Source organism: Cheilinus undulatus, linkage group 2 (assembly GCF_018320785.1).
Source record: "Cheilinus undulatus linkage group 2, ASM1832078v1, whole genome shotgun sequence".
Classification (NCBI taxonomy): domain Eukaryota; kingdom Metazoa; phylum Chordata; class Actinopteri; order Labriformes; family Labridae; genus Cheilinus; species Cheilinus undulatus.
The window spans coordinates 22,172,391-22,196,734 of NC_054866.1; the positions used below are offsets into that span (position 1 = coordinate 22,172,391).

The 24,344-nt window shown below is 39.0% G+C and overlaps 1 protein-coding gene across 1 annotated transcript; it reads right to left on the reverse strand.

Annotated features, from left to right (window-relative positions):
• Positions 1-3,568: 3,568 nt before the first annotated feature.
• On the reverse strand, positions 3,569-22,968 carry LOC121527263 (glucuronokinase with putative uridyl pyrophosphorylase). Its single transcript, XM_041814147.1, has 23 exons — positions 22,840-22,968; positions 21,377-21,483; positions 18,067-18,111; positions 17,830-17,983; positions 17,437-17,508; positions 17,174-17,262; positions 15,776-15,932; positions 15,445-15,522; positions 14,557-14,648; positions 14,298-14,403; positions 14,002-14,081; positions 13,844-13,912; positions 12,941-13,001; positions 12,815-12,831; positions 12,657-12,714; positions 11,813-11,905; positions 11,639-11,699; positions 11,415-11,528; positions 9,563-9,620; positions 8,946-9,014; positions 8,809-8,872; positions 7,711-7,782; positions 3,569-4,227 (listed from the first exon to the last, which is right to left on the reverse strand). Exons 1-23 carry the CDS (start codon positions 22,894-22,896, stop codon positions 4,132-4,134), a joined length of 1,869 nt encoding a protein of 622 aa, XP_041670081.1. The 5' UTR covers positions 22,897-22,968; the 3' UTR covers positions 3,569-4,131.
• Between the last annotated feature and the right edge of the window lie 1,376 nt (positions 22,969-24,344).

Below are 24,344 nucleotides of genomic sequence, written 5' to 3' on the forward strand. Positions count from 1 at the left end.
TAGTAAATGTCCAACTTTAAAGCAAAAGTAAACAAGTTTACTGAATTGTCACATCAAATTAAACATCCTTTTTTAGGCTTTTTTTATGTACAATGGAAAACAAAACTTTTTTTAAGTAATTGTATTTTTATGTGCAAGCCAGTCTGTTTCATTCGCCTTACAGTCACCTAAATGTATATAAATCAATCAGATAATTAAGTCTTATCACCATTATCGAGTCCATCCTCATGTAATTAATGACTATCTGATACGCTGCAGCCATGGCGAGGGACAGGAACAGGCTGCAGTGTATCATCTACCATCTCCATGGCCGGTGCATGTCCAGGATGCTGAGGCATGCAGGTAATAATGCATGGACATTGACTTTTTGAGGCTCTGCCCTCTGGCAGGAGGCTGAGGTCCACCAGGACAAAAAATACACCACAAGAACAGTTTCTTGCCTTCTGCTGTCAGCCACAAGAACAGTACTCTGACCCTCCCCCTATTGAGACAGACTCTCCCTGAACACCAGAGTCAGTAGAAAAAAACTGCATGTCTATACAGACTTTATATGTTACATTAACACACACCAGACTTCTATTCACCAGTACACCCGCACCTTTGCACGTACTTTTTGTGCTGTTTATATTATATTTCACATTATTATTTTGCTAAAAAGAATTCTATAAAAATCTATTTTAGTTTAGCCCCTTAATATTTTACTTTTATGTCATCTGTTTTGCACCAAACACCAAGTCAAATTCCTTGTTTATGAAAATGTACTTGCCAATAAATCCCAATTCTGATTCTAACTCTAAAAAACAACTATACAAATTGAATAATTTCTTTCATTAACAAGATGTGTTAAAAATCTTTTATAATGGATATGCTTCATTAAAAAATCAAGGTGTAAAAGTAGTTTCAGCTGATCTTTTCTAACCATTATACTTGCACAATATACAAACATTTTATTGTTTTTTTTTTATCATGTAGTAAAATTAGCATGTTGCTGCAGATTTTTCATATTGATAGTATCTTTTTCAGATATATTTTGGGGGCTTTTATGCCTTTACAGTCATGGATGAAAGTATTGACACCCCTGGAATTTTTCCAGAAAATACACCATTTCTTCCAGAAATTGTAGCAATTACAGATGTTTTTAGTATACACCTGTATCTTTACTTTATGTGCATTGGAACAACACAAAAAAGAAGAAGAAAAAAGCCAAAATTGACATAATTTTACACAAAACTCAAAAAATGGGCCAGACAAAATTGTTGGCACACTCAACTTATCTTTCAGGTCATTGTCCTGCTGGAACACCCATGACCTCTGATGCAGACCCAGCTTTCTGACACTAGGCCCTACATTGCAGCCCCAAATCATTTGATAGTCTCCAGAGTTCATGATTCCTTGCACACAGTCAAGACACCCAGTGCCAGAGGCAGTAAAACAACCCCAAAACATCTTTGAACCTCCACCATGTTTGACTGTAGGTACTGTGTTCTTTTCTTTGTAGGCCTCATTCTGTTTTCTGTAAACAGAAGAATGACCTGCTTTTCCAAAAAGTTTTACCTTAGTCTCATCTGTCCACAAAATGTTCTCCCAGAAGGATTGAGGCTTACTCAGGTACATTTTTACAAACTCCAGTCTGGCTTTTCTCTGTCTCTTTGTCAGCAGTGGGGTTCTCCTCGGTCTCCTGCCATAGCGCTTCATCTCATTCAGATGATGACGTATGGTCTGAGCTGACACTTTTGCACCCTGAGTCTGCAGGACAGCCTGAATTTGTGTGGAAGTTGACTGAGGATGTTTATCCACCATTCCAACTAACCTGCATCGCATTCTTTTGTCCATTTTTCTCTTCTGTCCACGTCCAGGGAGATCAGCCACAGGTCCTTGGGTTATAAACTTCTTGATTATATTATGCGCAGTGGACAAAGGAATTTCAAGATCTCTGGAGATGGTCTTGTAACCTTGAGATTGTTCATATTTTTCCACAATTTTGCTTCTTAAGTCCTCAGACAATTCTGGGCTCGTCTTTCTCTTCTCCATTCTTGGTGTAACACACACAGGCACACAACACAAAGGTTGAGTCAACTTTTAGACATTCTAACAGGCTTCAGGTGAGATTTCTATATTGTTAGCACCTTTAACTGCCACAGCTGAGTTGAAATGAGCATCACATGATTGAAAAAAAATGATTTACCCACAGTTTTAAAAGGGTGCCAATAAGTTCATCCAGCCCATTTTTAAGTTTTGTGTAAAATTATGTCAATTCTGGCTTTTTTCTTCTGTTTTTTTGTGTTGTTCCAATGCACATACATGAAATAAACATGTGTATACCAAAAACATTTGTAATTAAAACAATTTCTGGGAGAAATGGAGTATTTTCTAGAAAAATTCTAGGGGTGACAATACCTTTGTCCATGACTGTATGTTAGTAGAAGACAGTGGATAAAGTTGGAAGCAGGGATGAGAGAGTGGGGAATAGATTTGCGGGAAAGGAGCCAAAGGCCACATTTGAACAAGGGCCAACCGTGCACATGGGACATAACCTAACCGCTAGTCCATCTGCAACTCTATTTTGATTTTTTATTTATCAAATCCTGCCTTTGAAAGTGTAGTGTATAACCAAGCATAAGTATAAACTGATCATATTACACATATTTTCAAATTGTTTGAGTTGTACTGTGCATACTATTTCAAAATGTCTTTTACATTTATTCTGATAGGTAATCTTATCAAAATTATTGCAGCAAAGCACTGAATATTTACTAGACAGGAAAAACTAGACAAATTTCCTTGTGTAATGGGCTACAAGGTGCAGTACATGATGCAAAAAGTGTGTAGTTAAATCAAAATCAACAAAAGAGCAGTGGAGAGAAAATATAATGCAACAGTTCATGATGTGCACATGGATCACACTGATGTGTACACGCAGGCTATGTGCATCAGTCACTGAATGTTTTGTGCACATGGAAAACATGGACATTTTACAAAGAGGCAGGCAGAAAAAAATCCAGTTAATGTCGGGCTGAAAAATGTGTCCATTTGTGTTCACACATGCAGCGCACCTAAAAAGTTCATGAAGTTTTCAGGTGTTTATCTGAAATAATGCTCTTCTAACTTCTTTTTTTCTCATCTATTTGTCTCCCTCTCTCTCCCTCTCTCACACACACACACAAACACAAACACAGTGTTCCTGTCTGCTGTGGGATCAGTAAAAGACAGAGTTACATAACTTAACTGTTAGACCAGAGATATAAATCAGTTACAAACACTTTCACATGTTTGTTGTCTCATGATGTTGAAGTTGAACTTCTCAATGGAAAAACATTTTAATCAGTTTCTTTTATGCTTTTTAACAACCGTGCCAATGTGAGTCTCAGGACCGGGATTTTATGCAGTTTTAAAAGAAAAGATCCAGAACTTTCTACATTCCTCTCTGAAATTAAAACAGAATCTGTGTGTGTGTGTGTGTGGGTGTGGGTGTGTGCTTTTATGAGAACAAAAATACTTTCCACTATTGTTGGAATTATTTTCATGCAAATGCCAATGCAACAAAAAAACATCAGTCTGACACAAAATCGAATGTCTGAAAAAGCACCTTTAATACACAATACAACAGTTTTATGAGTCATGAAAAGGACGTGAAATAAGTTCCTGCTATGTATCAAATGTGGAGTACGCAGTGGTTCTAGTCAAAGATTTTAATTTTCAAAAAGCCTTTAAAATGTCTGTTAACAAAAATATTGAAATTATACAAATAAATAGAATTTAACCAATACAACTATACAATTACTTGTAAAAAATATGTATATTATGTATAACAATTGTACAAATTGGGTATTAAGTACACCCAGTAAGTCCGTTTAAGATCTGATTTTTATATGATCTTAACAAATCACTGAAATATCTCTTTCTACAGTATTCACTTAACCTGGCTGGTCAGGTTAATGACTTTAATCTACCACCAAAACAGAATGATTCTTGCAGCAACCTTTATTTAATTATGGATTTATCTAACTTATAACTAAGCAATTCATACTTTTGAGTCACATGATTTGAGTCTTTATGAGGCCCCTGTGTCGTTTTCTTGATGGCCATGAGTTGTACCTGAGTAGCCTGACGGCATCCTGGGAGGAAGTGACATTAGTGTTTGTCATCAATGGTGCTGGCAGATGGGTTGTACGGTGTGATGATACAGAAGACGCAGCCTGCCTCCTGAAAAGCTTGCCTCATCTCCACCTAGAGGGCAAAATTTCATTAAGGCTTAAACTCTATTCCCTTTAAGGAGAGGAAAACGGTATAACACATTTACTTCCAAGAAATCACACTTCTGCATGGCCTGACTGGAGACACCTCTTTTTACACCTTTCAGGTAGATGGTCTGTGATGATGAATGTGTGGCTCGGCCTTCACATCAACACAGCCTTGATCCCAGTCGTTTCTCAGTTTAGTAGCCACTCTTCACTCTGCGCAGTGAGGGGACCATGTGTTGTACCTCATTCTTCTCCTTTTTCAGGGATCATTAGTTTCAGTTATACATTTTGTTCCTTTTCAGTTAATTTGTCAGTACAACACAAAAAGTATGGGACAAATAGGCATGCTCTGCAAAGCAGTCACAAACCCAGAAACAGACCTTCAGCACTCTAGCGCATTAAAGCCCAGTAGAAAGACAAAATGAGTCACCAAAGGAGCTGCCCCATCTAGATGGTAAAACTGAGTGAAAGTGTGCAGTGATGACCAAACGGCTAGATGACCATTATCACTTGGAAACACTTCCTTGAACAAAGTCCATGATGTTGACATACCCCTGGTTCAATGTACCAGATAGCTCCTGCAATCTAGTGAGAAGGCTACTGTTTTGATAGGGCTTTGCCCTCAGCTGGATTAGCAAACAAACAGTTTGGCACAGAAACACTTACTCTGAAAGCCCACAGACCTCAGCAAGCAAACTCCCAAGATAAGAGATGTGTGCCTGGCGTCACTCCATAGCTAACATGACAGGCAGATAAATAAACCTTAATTGGGGAGAAAGACAACCCTTGATCAATCTATTCCTGGAAGAATGTCAGAAGTTTCTAAATTGAAACCTGAATTAGAAGTACCCTGCAGTCCTGACATCACTGCTCAAACACCTGCCATTTGTACACATAAGCCTTGAATAAAGCCCTGGCACTCTGGTTCATTGCAACCACTCTTGGGGGCACCCCTTAAGCTACTAGATTTGACCTTTTAACAGGTAGGTATATATAGCTATCAAAATTCCAGTCATGGATCAATTACATCCCAATCCACTTGCAAGAGTTCCCTGTGAATTGGAGGCAGGCAAGGTCTCCCTAGGCAGATTGATTATCTTGGCATACTACAACTGTGTTTGTCACTGATGAGCCAAGAGCCAGGAACACACCTTGATGGCACACCACTCCAAAACAGGGGGTATCATCTCTGTTGGAGGAAAATCATAAAGGAGTGTGCTGGGCCATGGGTGCAAGAGTAAATCCATTCCCAGAGGTGTGTTATAGTTTGTTAGTGGATGCTCATCCTGGGCAAACTGCAACTGCAGGGTGGCAAAGTGAGAAGCGAGGATGTGTCGTCCTGGTTAATATTAACCCCATGATAAAGCCGCCTTTTCATTCTCTGATGAATCATGCATGTTCAAGCAAATATCCAGTGCATCATCATCATCATGGTAAGCTGGTAGTCCCAACAGGGCTGACTGTTGCTCACATGACTTGAATAGGGGAGGGACTGTAGTCTTCTACACTTTGTCCACAAAGGTCATCTGCTTTTCCAGGACTACATGCCAGAGCTAAAGACAAAAGGCTCAGGGCTCAGGCTTGTCCAAACTCTCCTGGCGTGGACTATCCCCCAGTCAGGTAGGATATGCCTCATTCTGGAAACTTCTATGTTTTAGCCTGGGTGCTCAAAGCTGACAAAGGCTCAAAATCAGTAAATCAATCAACTAATTCAAAGTTGGCAGTAGAGAAAGCACTAAATAGCCGCAGCTAGCTAGTCCCACTTAGCAGGGGTGTTCTCTGCAAAATCAAGAGAGAAAGAAACTGAAGGACGACTGTGATTAGGGCTCTGTATATCTGTGGGCAGAGCCACACACATCATCACAGGTAATTACTGCCTTAGAGGTGTAAATACAGGTGTCTTCAATGCAGGGTCATGATATCCCAAGCTAACATCCCCAAATCTGGACCAGGTAACCTCCAAGAAGCCCCAACCTGACCAACATACACCAGTCCAAAATGTTAATAAATAAATAAACAGTATAAACAACTAGAAAAGCACTCAGAGAGCACAGACCTCCGCCATTAGCCCTATCTCCCAATAGTGAAGAATCCTTTAAAAACATTCCTGGATCCAGACAGTGATCTGGATCACTCTCAAAATCTAATTTGCCGATTACTCCCTCCCCAGTGGAGTGGAGGCACAGTGAGGTGAAGCATTGGCTTCTCTACGTGTGGAAGTCATGGCAAAGGGTGAATATTCCTCTATTCCGCCCAGCATTGTGAGTATTCTTGCTACAATTCACTGTCTTTCTCTATTACGCTCTGACTCGTCTCCTCGACCGGGCGTGTGTCTTTCAAACTCTATAAACTCCAAAACTTTGAATAAGTTACGCATGTCCACCATCTCCTGGTGTAAAGTGGTAACAGTGCAGACCTCTGCCATTAGCCCTGTCTCCTGGATCCAGACGGTGATCCCAATCAGTCCCAAAATCTAATCAGCCCTTCCTTATGCCATTTCTAACATTTCCTGAAAATTTTATCAAAATCTGTCCATGACTTTTTGAGTTATGTTGCTAACAAATGAACAAACAATCAAACAAACTAACAAACCAACAAACAAACAAACACACCCAATCACATAACCTCATTGGCGGAGGCAATGAGTACAAAACCAGCATGCAAGTGTACGGTGGCGTATTGCATTTACTTGAAAATAAAAAATTTTGTCCTGTTTTTACGAAATACTATCTCGTAAAAACAGAAAATTATTTATTTTTAACTTTCCTGTTTTTACAAGATATTATCTCGTAAAAACAGGATTCCCCTTGACGCTGTCCTGCATGACTGGTTGCTGCATTTCTCAGCCAGTAATTAGAGGTGCGGGGTTAAGAAGTAGTCAGAATCTTTCCAGTCCTGACAGATGTTGATCCAGTGCATATTGTTTCCTCAAAAATCCCTACCAGTTCTCTATGTGTTGGTTATGATTGCTTGAACTGTACAAATAGCATCTGCTTGAAAACTCATCCACATGATCATGTCTCAGGAATATCATCTGCTCCATGCAACAGTTCTCTGCCCGTAGGTCTGATCGAATCCTGTTTTTATGAGTTAGCATCTCATAAAAACAGGAACGTTAAGAATAAATTATTTCCTGTTTTTACGAGATACTATCTCGTAAAAACAGGAAAATCAAAAATACATTTAAAAAATCCTGTTTCTATGAGACAGTTCTGTCGTAAAAACAGGACGAAAATTTTTATTTTCAAGTGAATGCAATACGCCACCGTACAAGTGAGCTATCTTCATTCCTATCTTTGTACAGTGCTGCACATGCCCAGCGCTGATATAAAAGTAATGCATAGTAGCTTAGCCTAAGGTCATTGTCAAAACTAAAACAAAAAAACAAACAAACAAACACAACACCAGTTAACAGTATGTGTAAATTAAGGCCTTGTAACCTGAAAACCTGAATGTAGTGCAGACTTACCATTTTGGCATTATCCAGACACAGACCCACCACGGCCCCACCACTACCAGGCAACTTCACTGCAGAGCCAAACTGCAAGGAGCAGCATAAATTTCATGAGCGCACAAAAAGAAAAACACACTTGTAGGAACACACAAGACACATCCCAAGTCTCTGAAGTTGCATCTATCCAGCCCACCATCTGCATCTTTTCCTAGCAATTTAATCCCAGCATGAAAAGACTAAAGGAAACCATGCAATGAGAGAGGCAGAAAGGGAATGTGACTTTAGAGATATTATAACATAAACCCAAATATTTTAAGGAGTCCCATAATGGCAAATTATTTCTCATGCTAAGAGTTTTGAGGGAAATAAAATCTCATTATGTTTTTCAGACACATTACTCATTATGATAAGTCTTACATGAAACTCTATCACTCTGACTTTATTTGTATTTATCTATATGAGAAGTAAAATTCAAAACGGATCCTGCCAGGAGCTCGTTCGTTTAAGCCAAGTTATGTGTGCTCCTTTAGACATTCAAAATTACAAGTAACAGATATTTTTATTATGGTAAATCAGAAAATAATTTAAATAAAAAAATCAGGAATTAAACTCTTTTAAACAAATCGATATGAGTGAAAAGAAAGACAATTTTAGCTTAACTTTCAAAACACTTTACTGAAAATGTTGAGGGGGTTTGTCTGTGAATAAAAGACAATTGGGATTCTATATCTCAGCAGTTAAGTCTTGCCATATGTACAGCTGACCCAGAGGTTATAGTTTCCTAAGCTGGTGGCCCAGGTTGAGTCCGACTTGTAGCTCCTATCCCACATGTCTCTCCCCACTCTCTCCCTGATTTCCTACTCCACTGTCCTATTAAAAAGGCATAAAAAGTACAAAAAATAAAACTTTGTCTGTGAAGGTTGCTCTCATGAATCCTCTCTTATGAGCAGACAGAACAGCTTTCATAAAGTCAAGACGGCAGTCCTGGAGCTAGAGCTGCGAACTGTGGATCAAGAAGTGAGGAATATACCAAAAAGAGACTTGGGATATGCTTACATAATGGAGAATGGATACCGTTAAATAAAACACGTCATAGAAACTTTGAGCACCTACCTTCCTCGCCAGCTGAGCCATCTTGAGGTTTCCAGGACCCAGACACTCATCAGTGTAGACAGTCCTGTGAGGGACATCGTTACTTTAGCTGTGTGTCTAACAGGTTTATGTATGCCTCACATCAATGTGCTGTTTACCTTCGCAGCTCAAAGTTCTGGTCCATCAGTTGTGCCAGGCCGCCCCAGTCTCTGTCCTGTAGAGCCATCCTGAGGGTAGGACATTTATACTATTTCATAAAGAATATTACATCAAGACTCTTCAGAAAGTCTTTAGAACCTGAACTGAAGTAAACAGTTGATAGACAGTATCATTTACACAGGCCCAACATTTATCAACATCGAATATCAGTTCATTTACTAAATCATTAGGAATTACTTTCCCTTCAAAGACACCCTGATGGATGTTGATGAAACCCAGAGAAAAGTATTTTGTTGTAAAAACTTGTGAAACATGACTATCACCAATGTTGAAAAGTCTTTTAAAACTGGTCCAAATCAAAGTGTTTCCAGTGCCTCCCAAGGAATACTACACCTGAATTTAAGTATGAAATTTGGCTGAAACAAAAACAAGAAAAAAAAAAAAAAAGTTTCAACCATGCCTAAACATCTAGGACCTCCCCTCAACCATTTTAAAAATTATTTATTGGGCTTTTTGCCTTTGTTCTGATAGGACAGCTAAAAAGACAGGAAATACGGGATGAGAGAACAGGGGAAGACATGCACCAAAGAGTGTAATGTTATTCATTGAAACAAACCTTGCTTGATCTGTGAGCTCAGCAAAAGTCTTCATGGCATCAACTACCAGAGGCTCTCCTGTGAGAGGAAAAAGATCCAGTTTTTAGCTGCTTATGAAACAGAGTGAAATTAAACTAATGCCTTCATGTGGCCTATGAAAGCAAACACGACATCAGTGTGGAGTTAATTTTATTGTCAGAAATCCCTGCCAGATAAAGTGAGGAAATGTAGGATGCACTGACAGTAATGATAAAGAAAATAATAATTGTTTAAATTCATCATTGTTTACATTTTCCTTTTACTGCTGAAACAAGGAAAAACAGATTTTAAAAAACATACAAAAAAACAAACAAACAATAAAAACACTACTGACTCATGTCCAGGATTAAGAGTTACAAAGAGAGAAGATGCCACTGAAATAAGATAAGATGAGATGAGATAAACAGACATTAGTCGACATTGTCCTTGCAGAGGACAAAATTCGGACTGGATCAGAATGTCTAAGAGTTTTTATTAAGATCCAAACATAACTACATTTTGTACAACAGTTGATATGTACACTTTTTCATATTTTGAAAAATCAATATCTTTAATGCTACAGATAAAAAATGACTTGTGTTCTAAAATATTAAAGGATTTGTTCCCTACAGCTGATTACACCATATACTTTTATTAATAAAAGCTGAAGTATTTTCATTGAACTGTCAGCGTCTTTCAGTCTGTGTGGATTTTGGCGCTCTTCATCCATAGACAGAGTATGTAGTACAAAGTCCCATATGAAGCGCCTGTTATCCAGATATGGCAATTATTAAAAGTCTGGCTCAGGTTGGTCTGCTTCAGTTTTACTTTAGAGACCTAAATAAAGCAAGATGGGTTATCTGTCTGTTGACCTTGGATAGCACAAATTATATTTTGTAACTAGTCAGATCCAGATTTAACTACTGGAACAACTAAGAGAAGGCAGATTGCTGTTGCAAATTATATGCAAAAACGTACTTGTTGAGAAATTATGGTCTGGGGTGTAGGGATAATACACCAGCACTAGGCTCCAGGGCAAATATTTTTTTGGGGCCCTTGACCCAAACAGATGCACATGCTCATTTGCAAAAACACCTGCCTCTTCCTTCGCTCTCATTGAAACATCTCTTTAAACACCATATTGTGCCCATTCTGCAAATTTAAACCATGGAACATAATAGACTGAGATTGAAGTTGTACTAAAAACCAACATAAAATAATTTCAAGAACATCTTGGTTTTTTTACTCATATTTGTACCTGGCTGGGGCGCAGATGGCCCAGTGCTTAATTCACACCACATGAACATGGGCAGACAGGGTTCAAGTCCAACCTGTGGCTCTTTCACAGCATGTCATTCCCCACTTTCTCATACCTGTTTCAAGCTCTAGCCACCAGTGGTCTGGAAAAAAACAGTTTTGGTGCATCCCTACTCTAAATATTCAATTTCTCCAGCAGGCCGTCAATACTTTGCACAGTGCCATGACACACAAGCTTGTGCAATAAACTAAAGTACATAGAGGGCTTTGTCTTACATCTAGCATGCATTTACCTCTTTACTAATGTGAGAATACGTGGAAATGCACAAAGCTACCTTCACCCCGACAGTGCAGCAGTGCTTAAAAACTCCAACTCCAGCTCTTACCTAAGCTCTACAACCAGCACGCTGATTCAGTTACATGCAGAAGCACACACACTCACGGCTCCAATAATACAGTGTTTAAAGATGATCAACAATACTCAGACTCCTATCTTTACCTTCATTACCATAATCAAACCCCAAAAAGTACATCCCAGATCTCTGACATCATTTTAGCTGCATGAAAACCAATCTTCTGTCAGACATGAAGACGTACCACTGAGCCAGCGCTGTCTGATGTTGCTGTGGATGCGTCCGGAGTCACTGGGGTCACTCAGGTAGGCCAACCAAAAGGGTGGGAGCTCACTCATGTCCATTAATTCATAGTCTCCTGAAAATGTGAAACACATAAACACATTATAGACTAATATTTGTACATCTCATATCTTACTGTATTGTATCATCAGCTTGGCAGAAACAGAATAATGGCGTCCTCATTACCATATCCCTGTTCCTCCATGAGCTTCTTGCTAAAATCCATGTAGACTAAGCCTTCATAGACCTGCGCAGACAAAGGGTCAAACATTTCCTTCTATTGAGGTTCTTATAGTTATAAGTGTCTTGCCATGTGGTGTTGACTGAGAGAATTTGTGTTGTATCGCCTCTGTTGCTGACCTGAACGACTCTGTCCTGCAGGCCAGCTGTGATGAAAAGTTCATCGGTCTCTACACTGAGGATGAAGTTTGCTCGGATCGGCTTTGGAAGATCCTGAAGTGCACAATGTCAGTCAGTATTACCACATAAAAGTCTTAACAGGAGCTCTAAGTTCACTGTGCTTAACTCAATCTTTACCTCCGCCAAGGAGGTTATGTGATCAGCGGGGTTTGTTAGTTAGTTTGTTGGTTTGTTTCTTAGCAACATAACTCATAAAGTCATGGATGGATTTTAATGAAATTTTCAGGAAATGTCAGAAATGGCATAAGGAAGAACAGATTAGATTTTGGGAGTGATCTGGATCACCGTCTGGATCCAGGAATTTTCTGAAAGATTCTTTCCTATTGGGAGATAGGGCTAATGGCGGAGGTCTGCACTCTCCGAGTGCTTTTCTAGTTATTTTTGGGGGGTTCTTTGGACTGAAGTTGTTTAAAGGCATTGGAAAGTACTGTTTACATTTATTTACTGTTTAAGTTTGATTTTGAGGGATTTTTGAAAATTACTAATTTAATATTTGATTAATCTTTATAACTATTTTTTTCGGTATTGACTTTCGTTTTTAAATTTCTGAGAGCATTTTAAAAAATAGGCATGTTTCCCGCCAAAATACATCATGTCCCCTGTCAGGTTGCACAGGGCTTTTTTTAAGCTGTCAGCTTTAACTTGGCTCACATACTTCACTAAGTCTGGAGGGTATTCTGTAGTTTCATAACTCTGAAGATGAGAGACTTATAGCCACAAGTTAAGATGCTTGCAGTTTTGGTCACAGCAAGCTGTGGCAGGACTAAAAATCAATTTTTCTTACATTTTCTGTGATGTTGTAGAAAGCCATGAGGCACTTCAGCGTGGCTGAGACGATGGCACTGTGACAGAAAGAACTGTCATGTCAATTCATAAGCAAAGGTGTGCAAAATGACTGAAAACTTGCTTTTAGTGATTAGAAAACATAAGAAAAAGCTTTACCTGCTTCCAGCAAGGCCCTTCAACATAACAGAGACAGATAACTTCATCATTAGAGTTTGTTACATGAATAATAAAAGCACTGTGATTAGTATTTGATCAATGACAAGTGTTTAAGTCAATTCTCACCACTTGTCGAGGGATGTTGGTGTCGTACTTCAGTGTGAAGTTCTGCTTTGTCAGAGCAATACTGCAATAAACAAACACACAGTTGTGACACAGCAAAATGAATCATTTACTCTGGAGAAAATTAAGACACCACTGCAAAAAAAATATCTTTGGAAAATGAACACTCAGAGTTCTGAAGTTTTAGCTTTTGAGGAGTTCAGAAATCATGATTTGGCATGTTCTTCACCAGTGCTTCTATATTGCTATCACATGACTTTATGCTACTGCAAAAATTCAAACGGCTCAACTCTGTTTGATGACTCATCAGGTGATCACTTCCCCCTCATCAAAGAAGAGATTTGCTAATTTTCAACCAGCATCATATCACTAGAATATAGATATTATATTTAAATGAACAATGTTTAACTCTCATCGGTGCTGACTGCAAGGAAGTTAAATATCAGCAAAACTCCCCGCCCTCTGCCTGCCCACAGAGATTCACCTCTAGAGAGAGGCCAGAATAAAACATCATGTCTGAGATCAGCTGGTGAGAACACACACAAGAAGAGCACAAAAGAAAGCAGTGTTACTGTGGATATGCAGAAAACTATTTGACATTTAAGGCTATTTATACCAACCAGAAAACAGAGCTCAGGAATTACTGTGTGCAGAGAAGCAAGAGGTTGCATCAGGAGGGTGTAGCACCAGCTGGTAATGAGAGAGAGGGAAAGCTGGCTCGAACTGAGACAAGCTGCTGCTGCTGCTGCTGCTGAGTAATTGTGTGCCAGTGAAAACTGAAGTGGAGTTGTTATGCCACAGTGAATTTTCTTTGAATTTGAATTTTAACAAACACATGTTGTCAAAGCACTTTTCTGTTCTCTGACAGGCCAACAAAGAGAGACCTACTTTGGATTTACATCTCACCCTTGTTTGGAGCAGAACTGGTAAAACTTCTTACAGGTTGCCTGCAGCAGCCGTAGACCTCCCAGGTATCTACAGTAGACCAGGAGAAGAATTATATTTTAAAAAGACGCACACACAAAAAGTGCTCATGTTTCAGCTCAGGGTAATCCTGTACACACCCTTCCTTCCTGCTGATACAGAAAAGGTCTTGCAAGCTTCCGAACTCTGTTGGGTCGTTGAGAGGATGAGGGACCAAAACCTAAAAAAATACAGAAAAATAATAGAACGTTTGCGTCCATCGCTCCATCTTTTATCTATAAAGCTTATCTGTTCAGGGCTGCAGTGGGACTGGAGCTGATCCTTGCTGCCATTAGCAAATTGTGGTACAACCTGAACTATTCATCCCTCAATTTTCCACAACTTTCATCAGTCTGTTTCCTGGTGAAGGTGCTTCACTTTTAAAAGTGTGTGTTACCAAAGACTGGCTCTCCACCAGAGTGACCTCAGCCCAGAAGTTAGAGATAGACATTGCAATGGTTTTCCCATTGAAGCCATCTGAAGGATTCCCCATCAGTCCAACCCTGTGAGTCATCACATATGTGAAAGTCAGTTTTGCAGCACCATTCAGACTCAGTGCTGACATTCAAGTGCTTTTGTTTGAGTTATGAGGGAGGAAGAGTCAAGCTGAGCTGCATTCAGACCAATAGGAGAAAGATCAGAATGTGTTTTCTTACCTGGCATATGATCGGCACATGATTGGCTTAGCAGGATTGTCATGTTTCTTGGTGGAGTAGTGGGTGAGCCACTTGGTGTAGTCTGACAAACCCTGAGAAGTCAAGGGGAGGCATATTATCAGGAGGAATGGAAAAAAACATGACTTAAGAGGATTATAATACTGATCCACCTGTTGCATTTAAAACAACAACATGTCTTTTTTCTTTTAAAAATAATAATTTTAGAGTCTAAAAAAGGGTCCAATAAACTTTTAACAATAAAATGTAAGACTTTTTAATACTTTTTTTTACATGAGGTACATCTTTTTAATCAATATATGGTACAGTGATATTTATCATTATGCAACAAGTACTGTAAATACCCAGAAAGTATGATTTGAATAAAATAAATGAAAGTAGAAAACAAAGACTGGAATAAGACATATCTAAGTCAAAGTGCCTTCTAAAACTCCAGACTGCTTACTTTTAAAAATAAGACTTTTTAAGACTTTTTGTGGCCTAAATTCAAAAACTCCAATTTAAGATTTAAGGGTCCACAGGAGCTCTATAACAGTACAACAATATTTGACATGATTGATGGGGTCTACTCCATTATCACAGAACACTCTGGTTGAAATTCAGAATTTAAAGGATGAGATCAGCCATGGAGAACAAAGCTGGCCTAACGCTGCAGCTGTAAAGAATAAAGATCTGATAGGTTGAGTTGTTCCTCACTTATAAGTTTGCTCGCCCACTTCACGACTTGGTTAAGTGCATTTTAAGTTCAGGATTAGATCATTTCATTGTGATTAATGCCACAATAAATCCAAGGCCTTCTACTCTACCTTTTTCAGAGAATTTGAAAGCAATGATATAAAAAAATATAAAACTTAAGGTTAGGATACAAACCACTTGTCCAATGAGCTGGAACCCTGTAGGAAGCTTCATCCCAAACACATCCAGCTGTTTCTCATTTATGAGCCACTCCTGAAAGACAAGAGCCATAAAAGTGACTGGTATTTCTTTCTTTATTAAATAATGTTGTACCTGTAGCCTCGAGAAATTCCCCACCTAAATATTACTTCATTAACACTGCATTTTTTGATATTTTCATCTAACTATCCATCCATCTATCGATCATTCTATCAGGTTGTCATCATGAACAGAAGTCAAAGTTAAATTTGTTAGTAAGTTTATAATTCCTGCTGAGATAACACTTATTGATAAAGAATGGACGAACCCAGAACTGTCCAAAGGTCCTGTCTGTGGCTTGAGGTTGCATGTTGAGGAAGTCAGACAGGTAGCACAGCGTGTCTTTTCTGATGCAGTAAAAGACCACGCTCGCCAGCCGGGATGTTGTCAGTCCATCCTGCGGTTTCTCCAGGAAGCGAGTTATCCTGATCCAGAAGAAGACAACAGATAAAAAAAAACAAATACAAGTGACAATGAAACTATTAGCCCCCCAGTAGTTTTCCCAAGTGCTATTAAACAGAGAAAGAATTTTTAACACAGCTTTTCCAAACATCCCAGTTTCATTTTGGATGCTTTCATTATTTTACTTTGCAAACAAAAACAAAATAATTTCACAAAAAAACAAAAACTACCAGGGTCAAAATTATTTGCCTCATTTAGAACTGACCTTTTTTATACAGCCATAGCACAAACCACTGTTGTCAATGATGTTCTTTAACTTTGTAATGCTCAAAGCTTGTAAAATGAATTTAAAACTGAGGGTTATCTTCTAATTTACATACAAGATAAAAACTCCAGTAAGGGTCTGAGCTGTCACTAGAGAAGGCATCATGGCATAAATAAAAGAAATCACTTTAGACTGGAGAAAAATAATTATCAATGTTCACAAAGCAGAAGGATATACAAAGTTATCACAGCGTTTCCAAGTGTCAAGAACTGAAGTGAGAAGGATCATCACGAAATTCTAAGAGAGCCACACAGTACAGAACAAGCCCGGCAGAGGTAGGAATAGAAAGATTTCAAAGACTCTGGAAAGAAAACAAATGAGAGATGTATCTAAAGACCCCAGAACAACTGCCAAGATGCTAGTGATGACTTAGCCAAGTCAGGAATTGTAGTCTCAAAGAAGACCACCTCTAGAGCCCATGAGAGACACCTTCAAGCCAGACTGAAGTATGCTAAGGACAACCTGGAGAAAGATTATGCATACTGGAAGCATGTCCAGATGAGACCAAACTAGAGCTCTTTGGTCACTGCGACGTTGCTTATGTTTGGTAAAAGAAGGAAGAGGCGTATCACCTAAAGAACACTGGGATTCCTCAGGAGACGTGTCAGAGACTTGTGGAAAACTTCAACAAACGACTGCAGGCTGTTATCTAGAAAAAGGGACACACTATTGACTATTAGCACTAGGGGGGGCTAATAATTCAGACCCAGGTAGTTTTTTGTGAAATAATATTGTTTCTGTGTGCAATGTAATTTAATGTAAGCATCCAAAATAAAACTAGGATGTTTGGAAATGTATATGTAAAATGCTTTAGAAAAAATGAAATTTTCATATAGGGGCTAATATTTTTGTCCTCATATGTATAAACCAGAGCAACATGTACAAAATATGTTATCCAAGCTTTGTGCATATTAAGTAAATGGACTAACTTCCTCTCACCTATGGGTGTCAGGGCAGACCTCCACAATACCTCTTGAGCTGCTTTTCTCACTTTCCTCAAGCTCATAGTAAATCATCAGCTCCCCTGGCTGAAAGCAACACATAACAGACTATTAATACACTCATGATTTTACCCCCATGTGCAAGTACACGTGCAACACATGTATATGAAAATTTGTATCTATCAAGTATTTTTCTAGAAAATGGAGAGCTCCAGACTTCTACTTATTACAAGAAAATACGTGTATTTGAGTAAATCTCACCTTTGACCTGAAGAAACGAATAACTTGAGCAATGTCAAAGTTCTGGTCTGCACACAGCATGTCTCCTGCTATCTGTATACACATAAAGAACAACCTGCATGTAAGGCACACATTGAATTAAACAAAACACGACCAGCCATCACAATGAAATGTGGCGAGGACATGTACTCCAAAAGTATTGGAACAGTGAGGCCAGTCCCTTTATTTTTTGCTGTAGACTAAAAACATTTGGGTTTGACACAAAAAGACTACTATGAGATGAAAGATCAACATTTTAGCTTTTATTTCCAAGTATTTGATGTCAAACCCAAATGTTTTCTGTCTATAGCAAAAATAAAGGAAGTGGCCTCACTGTTCCAATACTTTTGAAGGGGAGTGTATACTTGTACTCACCACCATGATGTCATCTTGAAGCTTGCGACTGCGTATGGCAAGCTGCAGGTCAGCAACAGCCCCAAGACGGTCCTCCAATGTAGTGCTGCCGTCATTTAACAAGTTTTCCACAGGGAAGTCATTCGCTGTGGCCCAGCGCTCATAGTGCTTATACCTAGTCAGTGTAACAGGACAAGAAAGGGGTTACAAGACAGCAGGAATCATCCCAAACTGAGATATGCATCACTTTGAACTCACTTGTCTGCATTTGTGACCAGAAACACCTCTGTGAACAGCTGCCTCCTGAAGAGAAAACGCTGCCATTAGAGGATATAATAGTGGAGAGGTTCTCAAGCTTTTCTGACAATGTAACAGGATTTATCAACCATAAGCTGAATGAAGCTTGGATGTAGTCTCTATGACATCAACCAGTGGTCTGTGAAGAGGCGTTTTGAAGCATAACATTGGTTGACAGTATGTTGAAAATATTATCCCCACCTAATTTTTTATTAATCAAGAAACAGTCGATGAAATTGTATTTATTAATATATGAAAATAAATAATAAATACATTTATTTATTAAAAATCCCCCATACACAGTGTGTACAGATAAAGAAATGAGCTATTCTGTGAAAAATGTTTGGTAGTTACAGGCTGAATATTTCTGCTCTAACAACAGACATTTTTCTTAGGGAGATTATCTTAGGGGTTAGGGGATGCCACACACACTATATTGCCAAAAGTATTCGCTCACCTGCCTTGACTTGCATATGAACTTAAGTGACATCCCATTCTTAATCTATAGGGTTTAATATGACGTCTGTCCACCCTTTGCAGCTATCCCAGCTTGAACCCTTCTGGGAAGGCTTTCCACAAGGTTTAGGAGTGTGTTCATGGGAATTTTTGACCATTCTTCCAGAAGCACATTTGTGAGGTCACACACTGATGTTGGACGAGAAGGACTGGCTCTCAGTCTCCGCTCTAATTCATCCCAAAGGCGTTCTAGGTTGAGGTCAGGACTCTGTGCAGGCTAGTCAAGTTCATCCACACCAAACTCTCTCATCCATGTCTTTATGGAGCTTGCTTTTTGCACTGGTGCACAGTCATGTTGGAACAGGAAGAGGCCATCCCCAAACTGTTCCCACAAAGTTGGGAGTGTGGGATTGTCCAAAATCTCTTGGTATGTTGAAGCGTTCAGAGTTCCTTTCACTGGAACTAAGGGGCCAAGCCCAGCTCCTGAAAGACAACCCCACACCATAATCTCCCCTCCACCAAACTTTACACTTGGCACAATGCAGTCAGACAAGTACCGTTCTCCTGGCAACTGCCAAACCCAGACTTATCCATCAGATTGCCAGATGGAGAAGAGTGATTTGTCCTTCCAGAGAATGTGTCTCCACTGCTCTAGAGTCCAGTGGCGGCGTGATTTACACCACTGCATCTGACGCTTTGCATTGTACTGGGTGATGTATGGCTTTGATGCAGCTGCTCAGCCACTGAAACCCATTCCATGAAGCTCTCCACACGCTGTTCTTGAGCTAATCTGAAGGCCACATGCAGTTTGGAGGTCTGTAGTGATTGACTCTGCAGACAGTTGGCAACCTCTGCGCACTATGCGCCTCAGCATCCACCGACCCCGCTCCGTCATTATACGTGTCCTGCTACTTCGTGGCTGAGTTGCTGTTGTTCCCAATCGCTTCCACTTTGTTATAATACCACTGACAGCTGACTGTGGAATATTTAGGAGCAAGGAAATTTCATGACTGGACTTGTTGCACAGGTGGCATCCTATCACAGTACCACGCTGGAATTCACTGAGCTCCTGAAAGCGACCCATTCTTTCACCAAATGTTTGTAGAAACAGTCTGCATGCCTAGGTGCTTGATTTTATACACCTGTGGCCATACAAGTAATTGGAACACCTGATTTCAATTGTTTGCCTGGGTGAGTGAATACTTTTGGGAATATAGTGTATGTATACAGAGACTTTGGTGCTCCACTGTCCCGTTTCCTATATTTTTTGGCTTTCCATGATCATGACATCAAGATAATCATGCTTCCATGGTTACTTTGTCCATATGTTTTGTCATGTGTGAAAAACGTCATTGTTGTTACTGAAAACAGAAGAGAGATCATAATCATAATGTGTATGTTTTCAAAAACAGCAAGATTTTATGGTGAAAGCTGACACTTTAAAATGATGGCATGTGACAGATTTGTTATTAGAATACCCATGTGTAAATGTAGGGTATAAATTTTAACAGTAAGTGTTTATTTTCTTCTTAAATTTAAAATATATACCTAGGCAGAGAGTTTATATTCATTACTTAAAATTTTGAAGTTTAGATCAAACAACACATGATTAAAATAAAAGTTTAGTGTATTTAAAGTATGCATTTAATATGTTAATAATATAAAGGTGCCTAACTGAGAGAAAAAACAAGACATCATATGATTCCTACCTAGCATATACAGTGCTTAGCAAATTTATTAGACCACCTGTCATAAAAACAATAAAACATTAGCAAATGTTTTAGAAATCTTTCAAAAACTTGTTCAAAACTGAAAATGTTATTGTTATTTATTTAGCAAATAACAAACTGAAACAACTAAAAAGTCCTTTTTCACACATAAAAACCAAAAAAACTTAATATTTGTATGGCCTCCTTTGGCCTTGATAACAGCTTGCATTCTTGCTGCCATTGTTTTTATCTACTTTTCCACAGTCTCTTTTGTTATTGATTCCAAATAGTTTCTAGCTGTTCCCACAGACTTGCTTTAGATGAAACTTATGTGCCATCAATCTTTCAATCTACTAAATCCCAAATTTGTTCAATAGGATTCAAATCCAGACTTTGACTTGGCCAGTCCATTAGTTCCAGTACTCTAGATTTCTTTTCTTGGTCAAATAGTCTCTGCACAGCTTAGAAGTATGCTTGGGGTCATTGTCTTGTTGGTATATGAACCCACAACCAATCAGACTCAGTCAGATTCAGAAGGGATTCCATGATGCACTAAGATGTTGTGGTAGACGTTCTTGTTCATGATACGGTCCATTTTCACTCATTTGCCCACGCGTATCCACAAATGGAACCCCATACCATAATGGAATCTCCACCGTGTTTCACTGTGGGTGCATCAACAGTCCAGTGTTTGTGCTCCCTGGCAAATCTGAGGCGTTTCTGGATGTTTGCAGGCCTCAATAATGGCTTCTTAGCAGCTATTCCTCCCTTTAAGCCTTGTTCCATCAGTCATCTGCTTATGGTCATTCTGGAGACTTTCTCAGACTCTGATCTAGAAGCATTCATCTCTGCCTGAAAAACTAAAAATGTGCTCTATCAACTCAGAAAAATAGAAATGAAATAGCTTTTTGCTTCATGTAACTTTGGGTTTTAAAAATTTCAGGTCATTCCAAATCAGCCACCATAACAACATTCCCACACTGATTGTAAAGTCAGAGGGAGTGTTTACAAGATACATGTTGCATTTTTGGGAATAGCTCTACAAAAGGAATAAAAGACACAAATTAGGCTTGATACTTGTAGAATAAGTTGCAACTGTTACGTACATGTTGACAGTTTCCCACCAAAAATCGAGGATCTTCTTTCCTCCTATGCCAGGAAGTAAGGCCTTTGGTACTCCGGTCAGGTGGCTGTATAAACCCGTGTCATCATTCTGAGTGGAGGAGAATGAAAAAATAAAATCGATCAAAACATGTATGGACTGATAGATGAAGGGTGTCAAAATTTTACACAGGCATCACAGTTATTTTAATGATCAACATTTATCCAGACATTTATTTTACATAATTACATTCTTGTCTAACACTGTATGCTTGAAGAAATGAACCACCCTGGATATTCTGTCATTCCTGCTAGTTTTTTTTTAATATATAAAAAGAGGAGAAATGCGAAGCATTTTGCATCACTAGTCAGTGTGTCTTTCTTTCAGTACTGGACATGAAGTTATAGAATACAATGTAAACCATGGAATAATACATCAAACTTCTGAAAAAATAGGTAGAATTGAGCCTGAATACTCCCAAATAATTGCACAACTTATTTATTACACTCAGACAGCACACAGATGTGCTTTTCTCTTCAGCACTGTTTGGGAAGCAGTCAACCCTTTGCATGTGTTTTGTGAATGAGACTGTCTTTTTCACTCTTTTGCACAGGTTAAGTGCACACAGAACCATGCAACTCCATCTAAATGAACTCTTCTGTTTGCAGAGACAGCTGAATTATTTGTCTTTACATTGGTTGTGTATTTAAAGATCTGAATTGTTAGACTGAAATTGTAAGGACAATTTTGTTGGTAGGAACAGTCCGGCGGTAGCTGATAAAAAGGCACCATAATGTCCCCAATATCCCTACCCAGCTCTACAGCCTTGCTGCAGGCAAACAGACCCAGCATTCTCTGTAGGTTCATTAGTTTTTTGTTGGTGTCTTTCATATTGAGAAAGACCAGCAAGTCTCTGGTGTCCAAATGTTTATGTTGATGGTAGCATTTGTTTAAAATGGGAACAGAGGTATTCAAAACACAAAACCCTCAGTTTCCTCACAATATGGCAGCCAATTAAAAATGATGCCAGTCAGAATAAGTGTATTATATTTTGTTCATTCAATCTGTGTAATTCATTGAACTGGGCCAATTAAACGTAATTTAACGAAAACCCTTGTTTGTTCTGTATAATACTGCAGCTGCTTTTCAATCACAAAGCCAAACATTAGCTATCAGGTATGACTGATTGATCGAGCAGACCCTCCAGATATAATACAGCAGTGAGGACGACTGATAGCTAATTATAATGAACACAGTCTATTACACAGAGCAGTGGCTGTTAGGGTCGATATTATGCGGTACATATCTGTTTATTCTCACAATTGCTTAAATGTCCTAAATTCTGTGTAAACAGGTTAACGAAAGCAGCTCGGTGTACTGTGACAGCTTGATAACAAACCTGAACTTTGCACCTTCTCACACTAGGCTACCTCTTCTCTGCTGCAGCATGAATTTAAAGCTTCGTACCTTAATTTGTGTCTCTAAGACGGTGCCATGACCGGCTACCAGCAGTATACAGATCATTGTTGAAACTTCAAGTTATCCCCAAGTTCCTTTATTGACTGTGCAAACAGTGAAGAAATCGGTACCACGTTTGGAAAGCTCACTGACGTACTTCCGCTTCAATTTTTCAAAATAAAACACACCAACACATCAGACCAAGACAAGACCCGTTAAGAGTACTAGACCCGTCAATTCAAATGACATTTTTTCACATATACCGTGTTGGTTAAGCATCCACTCTCGAGCCTATTACCTGTTTTACTTGATTAGGTATTTATTTATTTTTCACCTGTTATTGTTTCTGTTTTTTTTTTTCTTCTTTTTCTTAGTTTTTTTAACCTGACACGCCAGATGGATTTGTTTTACACATTTGCCTGTAAGAAACATGGAAACGGGCGAATCCATCTGCTTTGCAAGGTTACGATTGTTAGCAGCGCAAGGCGCATGATTCAGAGCATTTCTCACCGTTTCTGTTGCAAGATTACGAAAGCTTGATTAAAAAAAGACCAAAACGTAACGCTGTAAGAGGATCACTAAAAGCAGTTTCTTTACGTGCGCTAAAAACAAAAACATTTTGTAGCCTAATTAAAAGCATCACATTTTCAAAATAACGTTATTTTGCGTTATTTTACCAGGCTGATATAAATTTTGCAACTATGATCTCCAAGTTGTTTTTCTCCATATACAGTGCATTCAGAAAGTACTTAGACCCCTTCAATATTTCTGATATTGTAATTATGTTGCCTGGCGCTTTAATCATGTAAATTAATTCTCTCCTTAATGATGGCAAAGTGAAAAATTGAATTTTAGAAATGTTTGCAACCTTTTTTAAAGAAAGTACTGACATATCAAACTGACATAAGTATTCAGACCCTTCTCTTACTGTTTAGTTGGAGCACCTTTGGCAGCAATTATAGCCTCAAGTCTGTTTGAAAATAACACAAGTCTTTCACACTTGAACTGGGGGATTTTCAGCCGTTCTTTGCAAACCCTCTGGAGTTAATCAGGTTGGATGAGGACTGTCTGTGGACAGCCATTTTCAGGTCTCTCCAGATATGTTCAACAGGGTTCAAGTCAGGGCTCTGGCTGGGTCACTCTAGGATATTCACAGAGTTGTCCCTAAACCACTCCTGTCTTGTCTTAGCTGTGTGCTTTGGGTACGTTGCTCCATTTAGATCCTTCTTTCCTGGCCAGTGTCCCAATCCCTGCAGCTGAAAAGCACCCCCAACAGCATGATGTTGCCACCACCATGCTTTCCTCTTGGGATGGTATTGTGCAGGTGATGAGTGGTGCCTGGCTTCTTCTAGACATCTTGTCTACAAGTTCAATCTTGGTTTCATTAGACCAGGGAATTTTGTTTCTCAAAGTCTGTAAGTCTTTCAGTGCTTTTTGCAAACTCCAAGCAGGCTTTCAAGCAGGTTTTACACTGAGTAGAGGCTTCTGTCCAGTCACTCTGCCATAAAAACCCT